Source organism: Cuculus canorus, chromosome 8 (genome assembly GCF_017976375.1).
Source record: "Cuculus canorus isolate bCucCan1 chromosome 8, bCucCan1.pri, whole genome shotgun sequence".
NCBI lineage: Eukaryota > Metazoa > Chordata > Aves > Cuculiformes > Cuculidae > Cuculus > Cuculus canorus.
Genome location: NC_071408.1, coordinates 4,637,163 through 4,658,203, shown reverse-complemented (window position 1 = coordinate 4,658,203; position 21,041 = coordinate 4,637,163). Strand labels below are relative to the sequence as shown.

The window sequence follows — 21,041 nt, the reverse complement described above, 5'->3', positions numbered from 1 at the left end:
GGAGAAAAAAAGACAAAAGTCTCCATCTGGTATCGCAAACCCAGCCAAGCCTACACCTAAATCAGCAAGCACTGCAGATCCTTAAAAGCCTTAGAGAATTCCCCTCGTGCTGGGAGGAGGAAAGGATATAACCCTGCAGCACCCAGGAAAAAGCGGTTTCGAGTCCCTGCCCACCATGGGCCAGAAAATGCTGCCAAGACCCCTCCTGCACCAGCAATTTGTCCCAACATGCTTTTAAGTTAAGTTAAGCCACCTGCCGGGGTTCATGGCAAGATGAGGGACGGCCACGGCACTCACCTGTAGCCTACAGTAGCAGAGCACGGCGATGATGCACAGTAGGATCACCGTCGCTAGGATTCCCCCGGTGATAACAACAGTTCCCGCTGTCATCCGACCGATTCTCCATCAAACTCTGAAAGGCAGGGCCACAGGGACAAGCGTCGCCCCAGAACATGAAGGTTACCTACCATGGATTCGTCGTCACATCACAGACGTGACACCCATGAGGCCTCTCAAAATACCGCATCCCTCTTCCTCCCTCCCCAACCAGAAAATTATCATCTAATAACACTCTCCTTCTTATAGCGAGGGGACACCTGAGATGCAGCATCATGTCCCCTCGCTGCCACCGTTGTCTCTGGCTTGGGGTCTTTGGGAAACAGCCCATGGTCCACTTGCAGAGCCTCCTGCCTTGCTGAGCCAAGAGGGCTGACTTCCACCCTTCCAACTACAGCTTCTGCTTCAAAAGGCAGACATAAACCTGTGTTTCTACCAGGAAAAGCCAAAGGGGAGACTTTGAACTCCACAACCCTGGCAGTCTGAGCCGAAGAAACACTCTCCAGCTGCCGGCCGGGCACCGATGGGTCTGAAAAGGGCTTGACGTGAGCCAAGCAGCCTCATTGCTGTCCACATTTCACGGGACGTGGGGGCTACTTACGTTCAGTGACAGAGGCGTTGGACCTGAAAGAAGTGAAGGGCGACTCTAGCCGTGGCTCACCAACACCTCTTGCACCCGTTTCCCCACCTCCTGAGAATTTGGTTCGATGTGGGATCTGCAGAAAGCCCAGCTTCGTGTCCTGCATCCCACAAGGATGGGGCTCAGCACGTGCCTGCACCCCTGGGAGCCTCCAAGGTGCAAAAAGCATTTTGCAGATAATGATGATAATAATAATAACAATAGTACTAGAAGTAGTTATTGTTATTATTACTATTAGTACTTTATTTAACTTCGAGCAGGGAAAGGAGGCATTTCCAAGCCCTGAGAAATACTCCGCAGGACTGTGATATCAGTGGCTCATGAATCACACAGCTTCATAGGACGAATGCCTGGCTTAGTCAGCACTTGGCCTTTTCCTCTTTAAAATTAATTATGGAGGAAGCGGATGCATCATCTTGCAAGTGGATGATGTTTTATGTGCTGCTGGGAAAGCGGCTCTCCCCTCCATCCCCTACGGGGCAGTTGAGCCCCGTTGTCCCCCCGCCACTGCATCGGCACCTACCTGGAAAAGGACAGGCAGGGTGTCACGGTCACGCCGGTCCTGGGGTGGCCGGCGGGGACAGGCAGCGCTGCATGGCCATGGGGAGACACCGGCAGCCCTGGGAGGGAAGACAAGGAGAAAAACCCACCATGGTCAGCTTGTCCCTTGTGCCCAAGGGGGTGCCCAGTGTCCCCATCCCTGCTGATACCACCTCTGTCCCCGCAGCGGGGTTAAATAAATTGCTTTTTTAGGGAGACCGTCAGGAGAGGTAGATGTTGCAAAGACGGATGAACACAAACCACCAGGATCCCGTGCCCAAACCCTGCAATTTCAGCAAAAGTGAGAGACCTGCACCTGAGAAGTGGGCACGCTCATCGCCTCCATCGCCCCCAACCTCCGATGATGCCTGCCGCAACCGCATTTCATTATCAGCCCCCACATCCCTCTGTGCCTCATCCAGAGCAGGGCTAATTGATAGGGCCCAAGTGCCAGCCGGTTGCAGCCGAGGAGATCTAATTACCGGATCCCCGCGTGGCCCTAATTGACGGAGGGAGGTGGCGGCTTCCAGACAAGACCTGCCCAACCCTTCCTTGCTGCGGAGTGTGCCGGTGGGCACTGCCGGGACCCCCCAGTCACCCACCCTCCGCGCTCTGTTGCACTGATTTGCAGGATCCTTTGCCTGCTTCAAATTGATTTTCGGCTCTTGGAAAGTTCGCGTCTGAAGCCAAAAGGCGAGCACGCGTTGGATTTCCTCCTTGAGCCGCTCTCACACACGAAACAAAAGAAAAAAAACACTGAGAAATCAATAGGTCCATAACCCAGCTAATATCTCTGTCCATCAGGGGACCCGACGCTGAGCTAGTAATAGAGACCAACACGCTTGGCTCCTGCACCCTGAAATCCTGCCAAGAGCGAGGGGCACTCGGGATGATGGGGTCACACACCGGGGAGGCTTCGATAGAGCGATCACCTCTCCAGGTGTTGTCCTTAACAGGGAAAAGCTGACAGGGGGTGGCTGGAAAAGGCAAATGTTGACCTTTGATGCCCCCTGAGTGGGACATGCCACGAGCTGGGTGGCGATGGATGATGCAGGCAGCTGTCTGCGTCCAGAAAGCTTCATTTCATGGGAGCCGTGATTTGATTTAGAGCTCAGAGAGCAGCATCCAATTAGCTCGAGGTTTGGAGCGAGCAGACAGCCTTGGAGAACAAACCTGGACAGGGAGGGACTGGCACTGGGGACCCTTTGGTCACCTCTGAGAGCCACGTGTCCAACTGGCACTGAATCGAGGATGGCTGGGCTTCCACATACCCCATCTCCAGCATTCCCACTTCTGGGGCTGCTGGGATCAGCGTTTGACAGGCCCTGCCGAGGAGCCAGGCTCTCCCTTATAAAAACAGAGAATGTAAAAAAAATAAGAAGGCAAAAATTTAAAATGAACCAGAAGAGAATTGCATTAAACCAGAATCGAACGAGAAGAGAATTACCGCCTTTCCTCCTCTCTTTGGAGGTGATGATTTCAGAGAGGACGAAGTTTCCTCCCCCCTAAACCCTGCTCACCGGCAGCCTAACTGTTCATTTCTTTTACCCAGATTGTGCCTATAAAATAGTTTGTGGCTAAAAACCGGCCTTCTCTAACCCACAGCTCTCTTCTGCAGGTGTGCAGAAGGGGATGTAACACTTCTTGGGGAAGCAGCAAGAGCCCCAATCTCAGCAGTAATTGAGGTCTTGGGAATTAGAAGATAAATATGCCCAGAAAGGGGCAGGATAACTATAACAGCCTTTCCCAGCCCTTGCCAAGGCTCTACAACCGCCCCTGCAGCTGCATCCGAGCCACCAGGGCTCAGCCCATCTCCAGTTTCCATCCATTCCCCACAAGCACACCCCAACCTGCTGGGAAAGGGGCATTTTGGGCTCTGCTTCCTCCAGGCTCGGGCACCACACATGCCGACAAAAAGCCTCGGGCTGCACTATGAGCAGAGCTGAGCCCTGCGGCACCTGCTCCCGCACCTGGATGGGATGCAGGAGAATCTCGATGGGATGCAGAAGCCAAACTCCCCGGGGCGCAGTCCCACTTCTCCTTCTGGCTTAAAAAGAGAGCTGAGAGTTGTTTAAGCACTTAAATATCCCACACTGAGCAGACTTAGAGCGGGCTTGGGGATCCTCTGATGCGGAAAGCATCGCTGAATAAAATCAGGATTTATGCGAGGGGGGCTCTGCTGCCCTCCCTGGCTTTTGGGAAGCAATTTGAGATGCTAGGCAACGGTGTGTCCTGTGTGCGATAGGGATGGGAGCGGGCAGAGGGGGGGTCCCAGGCCATATCGAACTCCTCCAGGCGTGCAAAACCGCTCGCTGCAGAGATACATTTTCTTTAATTGATGTTGCCTCACAGCGCAAAGTTACGGCCTGAAAAGTGACTCTGGGAGCGAACGGCATCTCAGGCTTCTATATTTATTCTCCTTCAATGACGTCCATAGCAGATTTGCACGGTTTGCAAGTCGATGGGGAGGTTTCTGCCAGCCGCCAGCACTCCCAGCCCAGCCGAGCAACATCCATCGTTCACCCAGCGCGTCCGTCCAGCCTCGAGCTCACCCCTCCCCATCCAACAAGGGGCAAACACAAGAGCTCGGGAGCAGGTTTTAGGCTCGGGCAGAGCGTGGCTATTTGCCGTGAGCATCATGCTGACCCTCAGCAGCCGTTCCTGCCCCAGCCTGGGCTCTGCTCTCCCGGTTTTGCTCTGCAGCTCACGGGCTAATTCAATGAAATGTCTGCCTGGTAAATTAGCTCGGCCGCTGCCTTACCAGAATCATCTCCCAGGGTCTAATTGGAACAAAACAGGATCAGGGGCTGCCTTTTCAAAATAGATTACAGCAGCAGACAACAGGGCAGCTCAGCCCAGTGAGATTCGAGTGGATCAACCCATGGTTGCGGACTTCTTCGAGGGGAAAGAACACGAGCAGCGTGGCCCACACCAGCCACGGGGCAGGATAGGTGCATGGGGAGGGCTGAGGCTCTGCAAACTCATTGCATGTCAGATGCTCTGTGCTGCAGGCATAAAGGGACAAGCTGAGTGGTGGGCGAACAGAAATAGGGAAAGCCTCCTCTAAAATGAGTCAAGCCCAAGTGAAATTTCACCCAAAGAGCGACGGCAGTGCAGGACACAAGTAGGGGGCTGCGCCCCAGCACTCACCCTCGGGGCTTCTTGCCCAAACCACCGGGACACTCTGAAGCCTTCAAACTCTTCATTAAGAGATCCGCAGGGATCGCCAGGGAGCTGAACCTGCTGCCTGCCCTGCAAACACTGATTTTTAGAGGAGTCACAAACTACTGCTTTGATTTACCTTTGCACCTAAGTGTTCTTAAGCATCACCATGGTACGGGGCCAGCTCCTTCTCACGTTTGATGTGCTGTTAATAAACACTGAGGCAAAAAGCATCTTTAAGGCATAAAAACTGCCCACAGCACTGGGAACCAGAGTAACTCCGCTCTGCCCTCCGGCAATGACAACCCTGGGAGCAGCACTGGGCTCCGGGGCTGTTTCTACCCAAGTTACCTTTGAGTCTGGACCAGCCTGCGGACAGAAATCCCAGCGGTGGTTGGGAAAACTTTGATTTCAGCCAGCTGCAGAGAGCACCAAAGAAAGCTTTTCCCAGCAGAAAGGGTGTTCTGTGTAAGCTGTTGCCTACACGAGGGGGTTTTTTTGTGCCGTGACCCCTTTATTGCCTGGAGCCACACAAGGTTTGGGGCAGCAGTTTCCCAAGGGAAACCTCAGCCAACACCCTGCTCCGTGCTCACCGCAAGGACAGCCGGGTCACAGAGGTGCCACTGTCCCCCAGCTGAAGCTACAGAGATTTGCAGGCAGTCATCGAAACTGAAAATCCTATGTCCTGCCCTTGGTTTTCCTCTGCCACAGCTCAAGGGTACTCTGCTACCTGCACCAACTCCCTGTCGCCTCCTCCCAGGCCCACAGAGGGATGGGAAAGAAGGAATTCTGACAAGGTTTTGAAACCAGCTCTTTCCTTGCAAAATCTTCATGGAAAAGGCACAATATCAATTGCACTTAACAAAAATCAAACCACTTCAAGGGTGGAAGACATCAGCCAAACCCTGACTCCCGAGTGGCTGAAAAAGGCTGTGCTCCTGCTGCTAACGCCGTGCTCCCGACCCACCGAGCCCAGGAGGACCCTTCTCCTGAATGTCAAACTCTGCCAAAAAACACCTTCTTGCCAACTCATGTCTCTCCCTCCCCCGCTGGGCCTCATCCTGCCCTGTGGGAGACCTTCCATGCTGGCAGCAATTGCTTTCACAGCCACGTAGGACTGAGCATCCTCCTGCAATCTCCAGCTGTGACAGCACTGGACGTGCAAAGCCCTGGCCCATCCCGGGACCAGCCAGCACATCTGTGTCCCTGTACCATGGAGACCCTCCAAGCGATTCACAAACCTTTCATCGAAGAGTGGCTTTGCAGCCTAGGATATCTCAGGTGCTGGTTATGCCAGTCCCTCGTTACTTGGTCATCTCACCTGTCCTTTACCTCCTTAAGTGACTGCTCAGATCCTGTCTCACCTGCCCGCCTGGATGAACTGGAGCGGTGCGTAAGGATGGAAGGACACGGAAGGACCCGTCACCGCAGCCTGGACCCTCAAGCACACGCATCAATGTGATACTGCAAAGACCACGGCTACACCTGGATCTGGGCAGGTCCCTGTATAATTACACCCTTTTGCAGCCTCTTCTCATTGCATGATGGCTGAAAACCCAGGGCAGGAAAAGGACACCTTCTTCCTCATCCCCATGAGTCTCCTACGCACCGTATTTTCTCGGCTGGCTCCTGCCCAGCCCAGCACCCACACTGGGTGTGTGCAGCCCTGGGGAAGGCATCAGATGTGTGCATCCCACGGTGCGCTGTGGGATGGAAATGTCCCTGGCCTGACCCACATGGCTCATCTCCTGCTGCTGCACCTGGGATCTCTCCCAGCAAAAACTGTGGCCAAGCCCAGGCACACACACTGGGGAAGCTGCTCTGCCATGATCCCAAAATAACCACGGACAAAACTGGTGGCATTAAGTCACACAGAGAAGGGGTTTTGAGATTATTCCCCATCTGAGATCCCCGTGGGCTCTCTGGAGCCAGCGAGGACCTGGCCAGCAGCCCTGCTGCAGGCATCACCCCTCCCAGCACCCAAATATCCCTCACAATGAGCAGCTGTGGCAGCAGCATCCGTGCCAGGGGCAGAGCGAGGCTCGGACAGCCGGAGTGTTGGGTATGCCCCAGGTGAGACCAACCCTCGCCAAAAAGATGGAGCGTTTCATCGCACAGGAGTGCTAAGGGCTCGGGACCATGGCCAAAGCCAGCAGAGAGCCAGCCCAGGCTGGATCCTGCTGTACCATGGAGGAGATGGCCCCAGACGGGAAGGACTTGGGTCTGATTTGTACCCCACGTTACCCCTAAATCCCCCTGCCACAGCCGCACCCGGGTGTTTATAGAGTACAGCACAAGACACAGATCCTTGCGGGCCTACAAAGGAGCAGGAAGGGTTATTTGCTTCCAGCCTGATGCCACCCTTGTTGTTCACACAAGCCCATTGCACTGGTGTAGGTGTCCCACGACTGGTTGAACCCTCCCGTAAAGCACCGATGCAACACAGGGTTTTTCCCCGCATCAGCCACCCTTCCCAGCACTTGCCCAAGACAGAGTGAGAAGGCACCAGCAAAGCAAAACGGGGCAGCAGGGACATCTTCAAAATGCTCTCAGCCTCCAGCCATCCCACACAGAAGCCTCAAGGCAGAGGAAGGTGCAGGTGATGGATCAGGATCCTGCTGATTCCACAGTCTGGAGATCCTCCCTGGCAGTGTGGTGGAGCCAGCCTCCTTTCAAGGATGCTCTGCTGCTCATTCCCAGCCCCAGGATGGCATTTCTCCAGCACCCTCATTGCTCCATGATTAAGCCATCCCCTCCTCAGCATCCATGTATTTTCACACCCAGTGGGCTCTTCCTCTCAGGGCAAGGGGGATGGAGACCTTGCCTGGATCCCTCCATTCCCTGAGGGCTGCAAACACTTTCTCTGGAGATGTCATCTTCTCCCCAGTTTGATTTTCTCGCTGCTCTATCACAGGAAGGTGCATGGTCCGCTCTCCAGTGGGGCTAATCCCACCAGGGATGCAGGGACACCAAATTCGTCTTCACCCCAGGCACAGTTTAGAAAAGGAGGATCAATCCAAAGAGCAGCACCGTGCAACACAGTCCAGAGCATCCTCCCGGAGCACTCCCTGCAAGATCTAACCAAGCAGCAAGTTTCCCACCAAAGCCATTTCATTAAGCCAGTTTCTCACTGGCTTTCTTCAAAATAACCCCCAGGACAGCTTCTCCTTCAGGCACCACCTTCTTATCTTCCTCCTTGTCCTGGACATCAGTGCTGTCTCAGCCCTTTCCACCTCATTTCCATCACTCCCACGAAAACCCTCTGCTCAATTCCCGCCTGGATCTGCCCTCACCACCCCATCCCCATTCCTCCCAGCCTGACATATGAAACACGACTTGTGCAAAACGTTTCCATGTAACAGCAAGCTCTGCTCCCAGAAGCAAATCCCGAGGGGAAAAGCGCTGGCTGAGGATGAAGCCTTCATAATCCTGTCAGCTTCAGCCCTCCCAGCATGGTACGCTCCGGGAACGCTGCCCAAGTCGCGCCAGGGCGGATCTGTCGTGCCGAAACGTCACCCAATTTGTTTGATTTGCTACAATAAAGTATAAAATAAATTCTCCCGCTCGACCCCTATTTTTAACTCGCACCCTCCCGCAGCCTGGAGAATGCTCGTATGCCCTGTGCTGCTGGTGGCTGAAAAGGTGACTGTGTGTTTGAGGGGTGCTACTCGGTGGGGACAAGCAGGGGATGTCCCCCCGTGTCCTGCCACCGTCTGCTCTCCCACCAGCCTGCAAACACGCCAGCGAGACGGGGATTAAATTAGCAAAGACGTCATGGAGGGTAACCGGGCCATTTACCAGCTGGGAGGATTGAGGGAAGATGAACCTTGTGTCTCACCAGGAGGAAAAGGGCCACCAGCGTCCCTCTTGGCTTGTGAGCTCCCGTTAAACCCCATTTACAGCTAGGAAAGCGACATGCATGTCTGTCGGCGATCTACCACACTTTTCCTTTCATATTTTGGTGCACACCTCACATTCGTTTCCCTCCAGTCACAGGGCTGGCTGAGATCTCCCCCAGCTGCCCACCAGATCCAGATATGGGTTGAAAAGGACACAGCCATCATCCATGAGCATCTTTCTCAGACCAGGAGCCAAAAAACAGAGCCAGGGCTGGTTACACCTCGTCCAGCTTCTAGCCTGGCAAGCATCAGGGAGCAGAAGAGCCTCAGACCGTTGCTCCTCCAAAAAAACCCAACCCTAGGGCTGGTTAGAATTTAAGCCCACTCCTGCAGGAGCTGCAAACCTACGTGGTGCTTGGGAAACATCCATTTTTTCATGGGAAAGGGAGATGGAAGGTGCTGTGGCCCAGCCCTGAGGAAGAAGGCGCAGCGAAGCGCAGCCTCTTCCTGCGCATGATGCAAGACTTGCTGCTCCCACTGTCAGCATCCCCCCGGCACGTTCATTTGGAGTAGAAACAGAGATTTATTTTAATGACTCATTAAAGCCTAATTGCATTCAGGCAGCAATACAGAGAGAGGAGCCTCCCACGTGCGGCAGTACTACAGCCAGGAGGGCTCTCCAAGCCTCCCCGAAAGCACAAGGCAGACAGACTGTCTCTTTTCGGTGGGGCCAGACAGCAGGGCCAGCGGCTGGCTCTGGAGCAGCGTGCCTTCACGGTCGGGATCCAGCAAACAACCCAGAAAACATTCTGTTCTTCTCTTCACTTGCCTCCGTCTGCCTGACGTGACACTCCAGAGAGGAGAAATGACCTGCCTCAGAGCTTGGATGCCCATGTCCAAGCCTAAAGCTGGCAGCTGTTTCAAGAGATGGTCATCTCCCAACCTTAAGGACATGCGTGTTTTTAACCACGCTGTGCTTTTAAGGACCCAGTCGCAGGAGTCAGGAGCTCAGCAGGGTGGGATTTGAGCCGGAGCCAGGGCATGTCACCCTGGCAGAGAGCTGGATGTGGCACAGGGAAGGGACGAGCTTTGCCTCCCAACTCAAGAGAACCCTGGGCAGGATGGAACAATCTGGTCATGCTAAAAGCCAGCCAACTTGGAAGAGAACCAGCCAAACCCCTACTGCCTGCAGTCCGAGTACCTCCTTGCTGCTGACACTACCCATAGAATCATTAAAGTTGGAAAAGACCTCCGAGCTCATCCAGTCCAATCGTTAGCCCAACACCACCATGCCTGCCAAACCATGTCCCCAAGTGCCGCCTCTAAATGTTTTTTGAGCCCCTCCAGGGATGGTGACTCCACCGCTTCCCTGGGCAGCCGATTCCAAAATGAGGAGCTCTGGGCTCTGCATTCTCTGTTTTTTGGGTGCCCCACCTGGCTCTGCCCACATACTTTGTCCTTCCTGGTGGGATACAGAGACAGTGACGGCCACATCACCTGTGGGGATGGGAGCTTACAGCCACCGTGACCCCCTGGATCCTCATCCCTGGGATGCACACCAGGCACTAGGGGTTATGTCCTCTCCAACGACCGCTGCATCATTCCACCGAAGCCAGCAGAGATCTGGCCCCATCTGCTCCCACCGCTTTCAGTAGCGCTCAGCGCCCTCCTGCTGACTGCTTCCATGAGCAGAGGGAATTTTTTTCCCAAAGATTTCACTGCCTCACTCTTCACGTTGCCTTCAGTCCCAAATCCAGCAGGTGTAAAACCCTACCATGGGGAAGGGTTATGTGAACAAAACCTGCCCCACCAGTGGGTCCGTGCAGGGAAGCCTGTCCTGCCCTTCCCCACCCGCAGAGCCAGCGGGGCTCAGTCTCCATCAAACAGCCACTTTGTCTCCATGGAAAGCAGTCCAGAGCAGGGACAAGAAAGCCATGGCCCCGCATTCCCACTTTGCACACCCATGGTACCTGCAACAATCCCGAACTGGATCCGTGGGGTGGACAGCCTGCTTGAGGACAGCCACCTCACAGGACAGGGACGGGTCCCCAGTTGCCACTCTGATTTCCAAGCCAACAGCAATTCATCCCTCCAGGACGGCTCATCTGATGGGATCCTGGAACGCAGCCCAAGGGCCGCACAGATGCCGGGAAAGCCAGAGCCAGACATTGCTCTGGGCTGACACAGGGCGAGAGCACCTGACCCCAACCCTGCTCTTTGGGATAAATCCAGAGCCACTTCAGGAGCAACTTTACCATAAAGTGATGGGAAAATCTCACCCACAGTTGCTTTAGTGGACCTCTCACACTCCTTTTACTCCCTACACCCCAGTGATGCCACCAGATACACGGAGCTAAACTCTCTGCTGGATTTCAGACCAGCTATTTTTTTTTCCAAGCTGATTTAACACACAGTGAGGATACAAACTCATCCATTGCTTGAAGAGCCCCGCCTTGCCCAACCTGCGCTACCCGGTCAGGCAGGAACGGGGCCGGCTGGGATGGTCACACACAAACCATCACACACGCCAACGAGAAGGAAAACTCACACTGAAGTCTCTTAATGTCTCCTGCAAATGAAGTGTGAAACGCGCTTTCAGAAAACAAGGGTAACGGAGCCTCAATAAATATTTCATGCTGGTGGGAAAGCAGCGAGGGGGAAGGTTGGGCAGGCAAAGACACCAGGAGGGTTGGGGGTAGTAGGAGAGAAGAGGGAGACAGCCAGGGCGGAGAACAACAGGGACACAGTGGCCTGACCTTATTTCTGCTTGTCACTTGCCCTGAGGGCTACTGGATTTGAGGCATCGCCACAAAGCAGTCGCCAGAAAGGGAGGCAGCTCTTGTGTTGCTGTCTTGTGTTCACAGCTCAGCAATCCTTCTCCAACTGGGAGCTCTTCCGAATGCCCCATCCTAACGCTTCCCAGCAGACAGGCAGCTGCCTGAGCCTCCCAGTGATCCACGCACACAAAAAGCTCCCACGCCAAATGGCTGGAGGATGCTCGGCACTTCTCCAGAGAGGAAGGTTTGCTGAGCGCAAAATCCTTTGGACCCGATTTCCACCCTGTGAAGGTTCTTCAGGGCTGAAGCAGAGCGGGGCTCCGGAGCCGGCTGTCCTCAGGCTTGGGTCAGGCTGAAACCCAGCCCTTTGGAAAGATACAGGCGAGGATCTAGCATCCCAGTGGAGATTGTGCTAGAATAGGTTTGGACTCACTCATTCGGTGTTCACCACAACATTGGGAAGAGCAGCCTGCTGCCGCTGTTCCCTTTTGGCTTTTCAACAGGTGAAGAAGCCCTTCCTAGAAGAAGTCTGTTCTTCCCGACAAAGCACTGGTTAGAGCCCATCGGATCCCCAGGGTGACACTGAATGCCAACCAGCAGCCCCAGTACACCCAGTGCCCCCAACCAGCGACTCGGATTTGGATGAGTGAGGGGCAAGGCTGGAGAAAGGAAAAAAAGAGGCCTGGTAATACAAGCCTCCATCGGGGTGGAATATTCCACCGCACCTTAGAAAAATCTCTCTGCTGGAGACACAATCAATAGAACGCAAACAAAATCCAGCTGAAAACACTAAATGTTTCCACATGCCCTTTTGGAGGGAATAAAATCCTCCTGGATAGCCTCAGCAGAAAATGAAAGCCAGGCAAATAACTGGAGAGCAGGTCTCCTTCAATTACTGCAGCACGGTGAGAGATAAAACAGAGATCCTTCGGAATAAACAGAAGGATTTGATTTCCTCCACTTCAGCGAAGGCAGCCACCATCGCCACGGAGAGGTTTGGTAGCGAGGTTGTGGGTTTGTTGGGCCAGAGTGTCCCACCGAGGGAGCTTTGGGCTCCCACCGAGGGAGCAGGAGGCTGAGCCCCGGGCTTGGGACTTCCAAAACTTCTCCTGGCTGTGGAGAAGCAGGGTTTAGAGATGGGCAAAAGCAACCCTAACCACCCAAGCAGCCAGAAGAATCGCGGGATCATTAAGGCTGGAAAAGACCTCTAAGCTCATCCAGTCCAGCCGTCAGCCCAGTACCACCGTGCCTAGCGAACCACATCCTCAAGTGCCACGGATACATGGGGTTTTAATCCCTCCAGAGATGGAGAATCCACCACTGCCCTGGGCAGCCTCTGCCTGTGCTTCACCTCTCTTTTGGTAAAGACATTTCTCCTAAGATCCAAACTCCTCCTGGCGCAATCCTAATATCCAATCTCCTTCTATCCTTCTCTCCCCTGGCACAACTTAAGGATGTTTTTTTCTTATGCTAAAGAGTTAACAGTGACTTCAAAACCCAGCTCACCGCAAAGCTGGACCACATCACTCTGAGAAAATAAGTCAAGATCCTGCAGGGAACCACAATCCTGGAGCTTCATCCAGATGAAGCTGCTCCCAGCATCCCAGCCCGCAGCATCCCCAGCGCTGGGCTCCCCTTCCCACCGCAGCCCCCTGTTCAAATGGGAGCCTTTGCCTTGTAGCGACCCTTCTGGGATGCTCGGGAAGAAGAGGATGAGGCTCAGGAAGAAGCGGGGGATGCCTAGGAACATGGGGGGATGCTCGGGAAGAAGGGGATGATGCCCGGGGAGAAAGGGGGGGATGCCTGGGGAGAAAGGGGGGGATGCTCGGGAAGAAGGGGGGATGCCCGGGGAGAAAGGGGGGGATGCCTGGGATTAAAGGGGATGATGCCCGAGGAGAAAGGGGGGGATGCTCGGGAAGAAGGGGGGATGCCCGGGGAGAAAGGGGGGGATGCCTGGGATTAAGGGGATGATGCCCGGGGAGAAAGGGGAGGGATGCCCGGGAAGAAGGGGGGGATGCTCGAGTGGTACCTGAGCGATCGTTGGAGCCGGGTCCGGCAGCAGAGCGGCTGCGGGGGAAAGAAGGGGAGGGCTGGAGGAGGAGGGTAACGATGATAATAATAATAGGGAGAAGAAGAATGACCGGAGCAAAGGAGCCGGAGAGCCGAGGCGGGTCCGGCGGCGGGGGAGGAGTTTGCCCGGGGGCAGGAGCTGCAGCCCCGCATCCCCCCGAACCCCCTGCGCAGCGGATCCAGGCTGGGGGGCTCAAACCATTCCCCCCTCCCCCCTTCTCCAGCCCTGCTCCTGCAGCTCTCCCCAGGAGCAGCATCCCCTGAACGCCCCCCAACTCCCTGGGACCCCCAGGGCACCCCCAGAGCTGAGCCCTGCGCTCTCAAACCTGCAACATCCCCAAGCCTGGGTGCTGCAGAACCCTAAAAGCCCCCGCTGCAGCCCCCAGAGCGTCCCTGACCCCACCGATGTGCCCGCTGCTGCCGCCACCCCAGCCCAGCCCCGTGCCAGGCGCGTGGAGGCTTCAGCTCCAGTTTGATCCATCCCTCCATGCCCCAGGTGAGGACACCCTCCTGGCTGCCAGCACAGGGATCTGGTGCTGCACACAGCCAGAAGAAAAACCCATCACACTGCTATCAGGAAGATGAGCTGGGACAGAGGGACGATACCAAGCCTTTCCACTGTTTTTTTTCAAACAAGGTTATCCCCATTCCCATGAAACTCCGTGAAACAGAGCCAACCTTCAGCAGACATCAGCTTCCCAGCACGATGGCTTTGCTGGAAACTTGGCTCCTTGCTGCGTGGCCCCAAGCACATGCTGACACGAGGCAGGCGTGAACACACACACACTCGGGAAAGTGTTGCCCTCAGTAAGTGTTTCCAGCTGCTGGGAAGCTTTGAGGCTGCAAATCAAGAGTTTCAGCTGGGGAAGGTGCTGCTTGCAGCTGGTGTGGGCTTTGGAAACAGAGCTGCTCGCCTCTGCAAGCTATGATAAAGACAATTGAATCTCATGCCTTGCACCATGAGCTGAGCACTGCAAGTGTGAGGATTACTGTCCGAGGAGAACATGTGTTTGCCTGTTTCTCTCTGATTTTGGTCTTTATAGGGCACAAAAGCTGCTGTGAGTCAGTGGAATGTGGTGGGATTAATGCAAGACCTCTGCTAGAGCGAGTCAGTCGAACCCTGCTGTGCCTCAGTTTCCCCCTATTTAAGTAAAGGACACCACTAATACTTTTCCTCCCTGTTAAACAAGCTCTAAAGCTGGGGAGAAAACACCACTCACCTTCTCCTCCATCATCCTTGCTGTCAGTCAGGGCATCCCACTGGCCATGAGTTGCTCTCCCTGTTATCCCAGCCCTTGCAGCTGCTCGCTGTCGGTGCCAGGAGTCCAAACCGCGGATTTCTCCCCACGATCCAGAAGGAGAGCTAGGGAAGGAGGGAATAAATACTCGTTTGGATGCAAATGGCTTTGCGCCTTTAGCAAAAGGGCAGGATGAGTTATGAAATGCAAAGGCGAGATAAGTGGATCCTGTCACAGCACTTACCCTCTGTGCCGCAGGGTCTAAACGCCTGCCAGCTGCGGGCAAAGGGCTGCGCGGTGCACACGTACACCTGCAACAGCCCAGGCCGGGAGGGAAGGCTCCCTATTCCTGCTCTGATAAAGAAATCCGCATTACTGACTCCAGCACATCAGGGGGAGAAGCATCCAGCAGGAAAAGCGAGCGCACAGTGTATATCTGCGGAGGGTCATAGAGATGCGTTTTCCCTTAGCTGGGCTTCAGAGCTGCTGGAGGGATGTAAATCAGAGAGATCCAGGCAAGCACAGAGGAGGAGGCCAGGAGAAGCGCCAAAGTCATTTCCTGGGCTGCTCTGGGCAGGATGCGAGGAGGTGATGACAGCCCAGGATGCAGGGAGAGCCACTTCTCCCCTTGGAAAGCACTGCCAGGGCCACGGAAGGCATTATCACAGCTAATTCAGGAACTGAGATGTTGCTGTTTCCATGGAGGGACACGGAAAAGAGTTTCTTTGGGCTTAAGGAGACACTCAGTTAATGCCAAGCTGAGATTGCCTAGATCCAGATCAAGTTCCTCCATCAACTCCATGGCTCCAGCTTGAAGCAGGCGGGCGCTCCAGGAGATCGCAGCAAACATGGAACAGCATCGCTCTAGTGAGCAGGGCTATCAGCTCACGTGATTTCACTGCCAGTGTCATGTTTTCACCCCCAAGCCATCTTCCCTGTCATCATTTTATTATTTTGCACAACAGCGCACGGGTGACCAAACAGAATACAAAAGGTGGGATTCCTGCCCTGGAGGTGGCTGGAAAAAGCTTGGAAATGGAAGTGCCAGATGCTCTGCAGCAGGGAAGAAAATTAAACCCAAAGTTATTCTTCTCAGTCCATGTGGTTTTAAATAAAACATATGGTTAGGGAAGCCCAGCTGGTGTGTTTGGAGTGCTTGGGGTTAGCGCTGCTGGGAAAGCGAGCAGCAGTTCGATCTAAAATGTAGTTTTCAAGTTCTTAGTTTCTTTGGGAGAGGAAGGAAACACAAAGCACTTGCAAAGCATCCCATCTTTGCCAGCATCTCCGGATCTGCCTCCTCCAGGGCACTGCGTGCAGCTGAGCCCGCTCCAGCCCCCCGGCACAGGTACCCTGACACCACGGGGACTGCAAACCTGCCAAAATCTCATCCTCAGACATTGCAGTACCCACGTGCGCTTTAAAGCTTGTAAGCATTGCAGCTAAACTCATCTCAGCTCAGGAAGCTCGTGAGAATTTTATGAGATTCCTTTTTCCCAGTGCTGAAAAGGATTTTACTGAAGAGCGGTAAAACAAAACCATTAAATCCTTTTATTCCTTTCTGCTTTTCTTCTCTTATAAAAATCCAAGCTCCCAGACTTCTCTCCCCAATTCGTTAGGATGAACATTTAGCTGAATAATGCAGCAAATCCTTGCTTAGCTCCTTCTCCAGCAACACCTGCACCTGTAAACCCTGCAAGACTTCCACGTATGTGCACACACACTCATGCTGCGGAGAATCCTGGAGCTTATGGGTGCCCTTGTCATTACACCTTACACCCGTGCACTTCAGCCCATCGATAATTTCCTTCCTATTCAGGGAAATCTGTCCACTGGCCCAAAACGCTGATACTGGAGGATGCTCAGGAGCTGAACCTGTGGCTGCTGGCATGGGAATTTATTTTGTTCTATGCTGGATCTTGCTTTTGTTTTCATTTTTTTTTAGCAGAGTTTGTGGCGGCTGTATCAATCAGAAAAAGCCTGACAGTGCAAAACGCCGTCCCTGGCAGCGCTGAGCCAGCTCCTCACAGGTTTGAAGCTATCTCCCTGCCTTGTGCACTCCTGGGCTGTAAACGGGGGCATCAGCCCATGGAAAGGACCTTGGGAATCAAGCAAAACAACCTTCAGCCCTCCTGTGTTTCTGATTGGGAGGGTGGAACGTTGCCAGGGTTGGTTATGGTGTCTCAGTACCATGCTGCAATGCCTTCACCGCATCCTCTTCCCACCCATTGTGGCCCTGGGAGCGCATCGCCACAGCCTCCCAAGCCTGCCGGCTCCCCGGGGAGGGCTCCAGGAGTGCAGTTAATGCACAGCTTTCCCCTCTGCAGCACATTCCCTCAGGTGTGGATTAGTCATTATACACCCCGATGGGTTCACGTTTGCCTGCACAAGCCCTGGAAAACAAGACAAACCACAGAGACAAGGAATATTCAGGAGACGTTGTCCAGCAGCCCTGACGTCTCCTTGTCATCTGAGCAACATGGCCAGGGATGCAACCATCACACAAGCCCAGGATCACACACGCCCATGCAATGGTCCCACAGGAGGTCTCTCCGCAGCTGCACATACCCAAATTCGATATGTTTAGGGGACAGCAGAGACCCCCCCACGCCCCGACTCCGGGCTGGAGGAGAGACCTGCCACAGCACCCCTTTAATGGGGCAGATGGTTGTTTTCCCCTGGGAGTTGGCCAAGGGAGACCACATCCTCCAAAAAGGATCCTTCCCCATCACCTGTGACCTCCTAGGAGCTCGGCCCTGGGTGGCAAGGGCCGGGGAAGCCCATGCCGTGTGGTGGACAGACGTGGGGCTGCCTGACGAGCTGGCATTGTCTGTGCTGGAAGAGAGGCAGAAGGAGCCTCTGATAACCTGGTGAGGCGACAGTTATGCTGTCTCCTTCCCAAATGAAGATAAATGTCATTAAGGCTCAGCCCTGCTGTATTTTACATCCAGAGATGTGACAAACGTTCCCTGGGTGGGGGTTTTCAGCTTTGGACTGCAATTAGGCAGCAGTGTAGTATTAAAACAGAGCATTCCTGGAGCATCACTCCAGGAGTAAGAGCCATTTCAGCTTCACTCCTGGAGCTGTCTCAATACCCATCCCTGGTCCATGGGAAACAGTGGGAGAGCCTGAGGGGATGCAAACATAGCGCTTGAGGTCATCGAGGGGAAATCCATGCAGCCCTTGGGGTGCACAAGCCTTGCACATCCCCAGTGCCAAGGGGCCCTCGCAGCCGCTGGCAGCGTGAGTAGCAGTACATGTAGAGCAAGGCACCTGGAGAGCATCCCGCTCTCTGGAAAACAAGCCAAATCACTAGGACAATAAATATTCAGGAGGAGCTGCCCAGCAGCCTTGACCTCATCTCATTATCTGTGCAATGCAGCCAGGGATGCACCCATCGTGCTAGACAGGGAACACACGTGCCCATGCATCAGTGTCACAGGAGGTCTCTGCCTGGCATTCCCACAGGAGGCTCTCCCAGCTCTGGACCAGGGCTGCTTTTTTTCTGATTTATGAGCCACTTAAAGTCACATTTGGAGCAGTCAGGGGAGATTTTTTTTCCACCCTGTGCAGTGATTTTTAAGTGCCCGTTTAAGGAGCCATCAGCTGCACCCCATTTGTCTTGGTTACTTTCCTCACTTAGTGGCAAAAAGAAGAGCAACAAAGCTGGTGAGGGGGCTGGAGAACAAGTCTTATGAGGAGCGGCTGAGAGAGCTGGGGTTGTTTAGCCTGGAGAAGAGGAGGCTGAGGGGAGACCTTATTACTCTCTACAACTACCTGAAAGGAGGTTGTGGAGAGGAGGGAGCTGGCCTCTTCTCCCAAGTGACAGGGGACAGGACTAGAGGGAATGGCCTGAAGCTCCGTCAGGGGAGGTTCAGGTTGGATATCAGAAAAAAATTCTTCACAGTAAGAGTCATTGGGTACTGGAACAGGCTGCCCAGGGAGGTGGTCGAGTCGCCTTCCCTGGAGGTGTTTAAGGAACGGGTGGATGAAGTACTTAGGGACATGGTTTAGGGAGTGTTAGGAACGGTTGGACTCGATGATCCAATGGGTCCTTTCCAACCTTCTGTGATTCTGTGATTCTGTGAAAAGTGCAATGTGGAGCTTTATCCGCGTGCTCCTAAGCTCTGCCAGAGGCTGGGGATGTATTTTACCCCAAGATAGTCAAGATGCAGTGGAACTGCCCCATGTCACACTGTGGGACAAGCAGGCTTCCTCACAGGGAGTCTGGACAAGTTTGGGGTAAAAAGGGACAACATTTGAGGCAAAACCTCCATCTGTGTCCACCGGGACTGCTCTGAGAACAGCAGCACCTATGGAAAACCTGGAAATATAAACATTCCTTTTCAACCCCCTCACCCAGCGTCTGTGGGCAGCAGGATTTTCCCTGGTGAACATGAGGGAAAGCACCATCACTCTCCCCATCACCAGCAGGTGCAGCGCTGCCACGAGCTCACCTTTGCTTCCAGCCTCCCACAAATGTGAAGCCTAAAAATTTGATGCAACTTTTTCTGGAGCTGGGAAGGAAATGCTGCACTGTCCAAGCAACCCAGGGCTCTCCAGAAAGGAAAATGAGCCCTCAGGGATTTCACTCTGCCCTGGTGCTCACGGAGGAGCTCCCACTTAGGGGGAGGCAATGCTGGGCGGCTGTCGTGTGAGCCGGGGACTTCCTTGGGCAGTGTGGGCATAGATCGGCAGAGCGGTATCTCTGTCTGAGGAGCCGCAGCCCGCTTGGCTTGGCATCGGCTCATCAATCGCTGTGGGCATAGCGCGGCATTGGGTTCGGAGGGAAAACATGCCCTGTGGGACTTGCGGTTCACGTGGCTCCAAGCAGAGCCAACTTCAGGCGTGAGAACAAGCCCCACAGCCCCTTGCTCCCAGGGGGAGTTCAGGTGATGCTCAGGGGAGCGGGAAAGCAGAAAATTAACTCCTTCCAGCCAAGCGTGATCTTACCACATGTACACCCACCACTTCTCCAGGCTCACGGTAACACATGCTCTGTGGTTTGGCCAGAGCATCCTCCCCAGGATCAGCCTCGGGCTGTCCATGCGACACGGCACAAAACCCTGAGGATGAAGCCAAGTTTGTGTTCTGGACAGAGAAAAGCTCAGGAGCCACCAGCGAGGGGCAGGGGGTGCAGATATGCTGCACCAGCATCCCTGACCCCAGCACAGGACGGCTGAAGCCCTCCACTCTAGTGGCAGCCCCTGGAAGGTTCCTCCCTCCACCTCCACGTTTCTTTTTCCCCTTCTTCATGCTCTTATCATAGACCAGCTCCTTCTCAGGTAGCTGCAAGCCCGCCAGCAGACAAGGCTGTGAAACTGCTGTGAACAAGCTCAGGAGAGCAGTGATGAATGAGGGTGGTCCTAGGGCAGCCCCGAACCTCCTCAGCATGTGTGCCCAGAAACAGGCACCCTAGAAATCCCAGAAGGTGCTGATGGGACATCGATGCTTGGGGTGAGGATGAGCAACAGCCCCTTCCCCTCCTCTGCCAAGGTGTGCGGCTCATTTTGCCAGGCTGGCAAGGATGCTTAGCTCCAGCTCCCAACCTATTAGCTCCCCTTCCCACAACGTCTGTCCATAACCACTTTCTGCAGCCGCTTTACCATCTGAGGCACTGGGAGCGCAGAGAGATGCCTGGCTGCACGCAGCATAGACAGAGCTGCACGGGCTGCGATGGGACCAGGAAGAGGTCGTGAATGGGTTACCAAAATGCAGCTGAGCTCCTGATGTGCAGAAAAGCATGGACTGAGGCTGCAGTGCCAAAAGGTTTCAAAACATCCTCAATGCCTAGGGAATGCCGCTTGTTGCCACTCCAACTCCTCTCCACCTGACTCCCACAGTGACCAGGCCACCAGAATGAGGTGGTCTCCCACCTCCTTGCAGCCCCTCAGATGGCTGGGAGTGCTGGGGAGGGCAGCGGGGACAGCAATGGCCCTAAAAAGCATCCCTGCCTGCACCAGCATAGCCCAGGCTTGTCCTCATTTCAGGCTGGGCAAGCGGCGGCCTGGCCCCAGAGGTAGTGAGATGATGCCAAACCTCTTAATGGAGCTTGACAGCAGTGGGATTAAAAGCACAAGTGAGATCGCAACCCCTCTGCAATCAGCTTCTGCCTTGGAAGAGCTGAACCAGAAAAGAAACCTTCTGGCAACAGGGAGGAGTGGGAGCACACACGCAGGGCGAAGGTGGCAGGGACTGGGGGAATCCTCATCCATCCCAAGCCCTCCACGCTTGCCTTGCCAACCCACTGTCAGTCGGAAAGAGCCAATCTCCCTGCCCCGGCAGCACTGGTGAAGGGTTTCACCAGCAACAGCCCCAATTCCAACTTGTCTCCATGGGCTGGCATTTCCTCTGCCCCAAAGATGCAGACCAGCCCACAGCGTGTGCTGCTCACCCTCTCCTAACTCTGCCTGCGAGCTCAATGCATCACACAGCACCCACA

At 54.5% G+C, this 21,041-nt stretch overlaps 1 protein-coding gene across 8 annotated transcripts in view; it reads right to left on the bottom strand.

Moving 5' to 3' along the window:
- LOC104058165 (protein FAM163A) overlaps nucleotides 1-21,041 on the bottom strand; it is a 44,715-nt gene that overhangs the window by 3,404 nt on the left and 20,270 nt on the right. The window contains exons 1-4 of one of the 8 annotated variants that reach the window (XM_054073692.1): nucleotides 13,324-13,445; nucleotides 1,500-1,596; nucleotides 938-1,076; nucleotides 298-412 (exon numbers count right to left, since the gene is read on the bottom strand). In XM_054073692.1, coding sequence (XP_053929667.1) covers nucleotides 298-390 — 93 coding nt within the window. In that variant the 5' untranslated portion in view covers nucleotides 391-412; nucleotides 938-1,076; nucleotides 1,500-1,596; nucleotides 13,324-13,445. Of the gene's footprint in view, nucleotides 1-297; nucleotides 1,467-1,499; nucleotides 1,597-11,273; nucleotides 11,680-13,323; nucleotides 13,446-14,584; nucleotides 14,728-21,041 lie in introns of those variants that run through there. The other 7 variants (XM_054073695.1, XM_054073693.1, XM_054073691.1 and 4 more) reach the window with 7 other exon arrangements.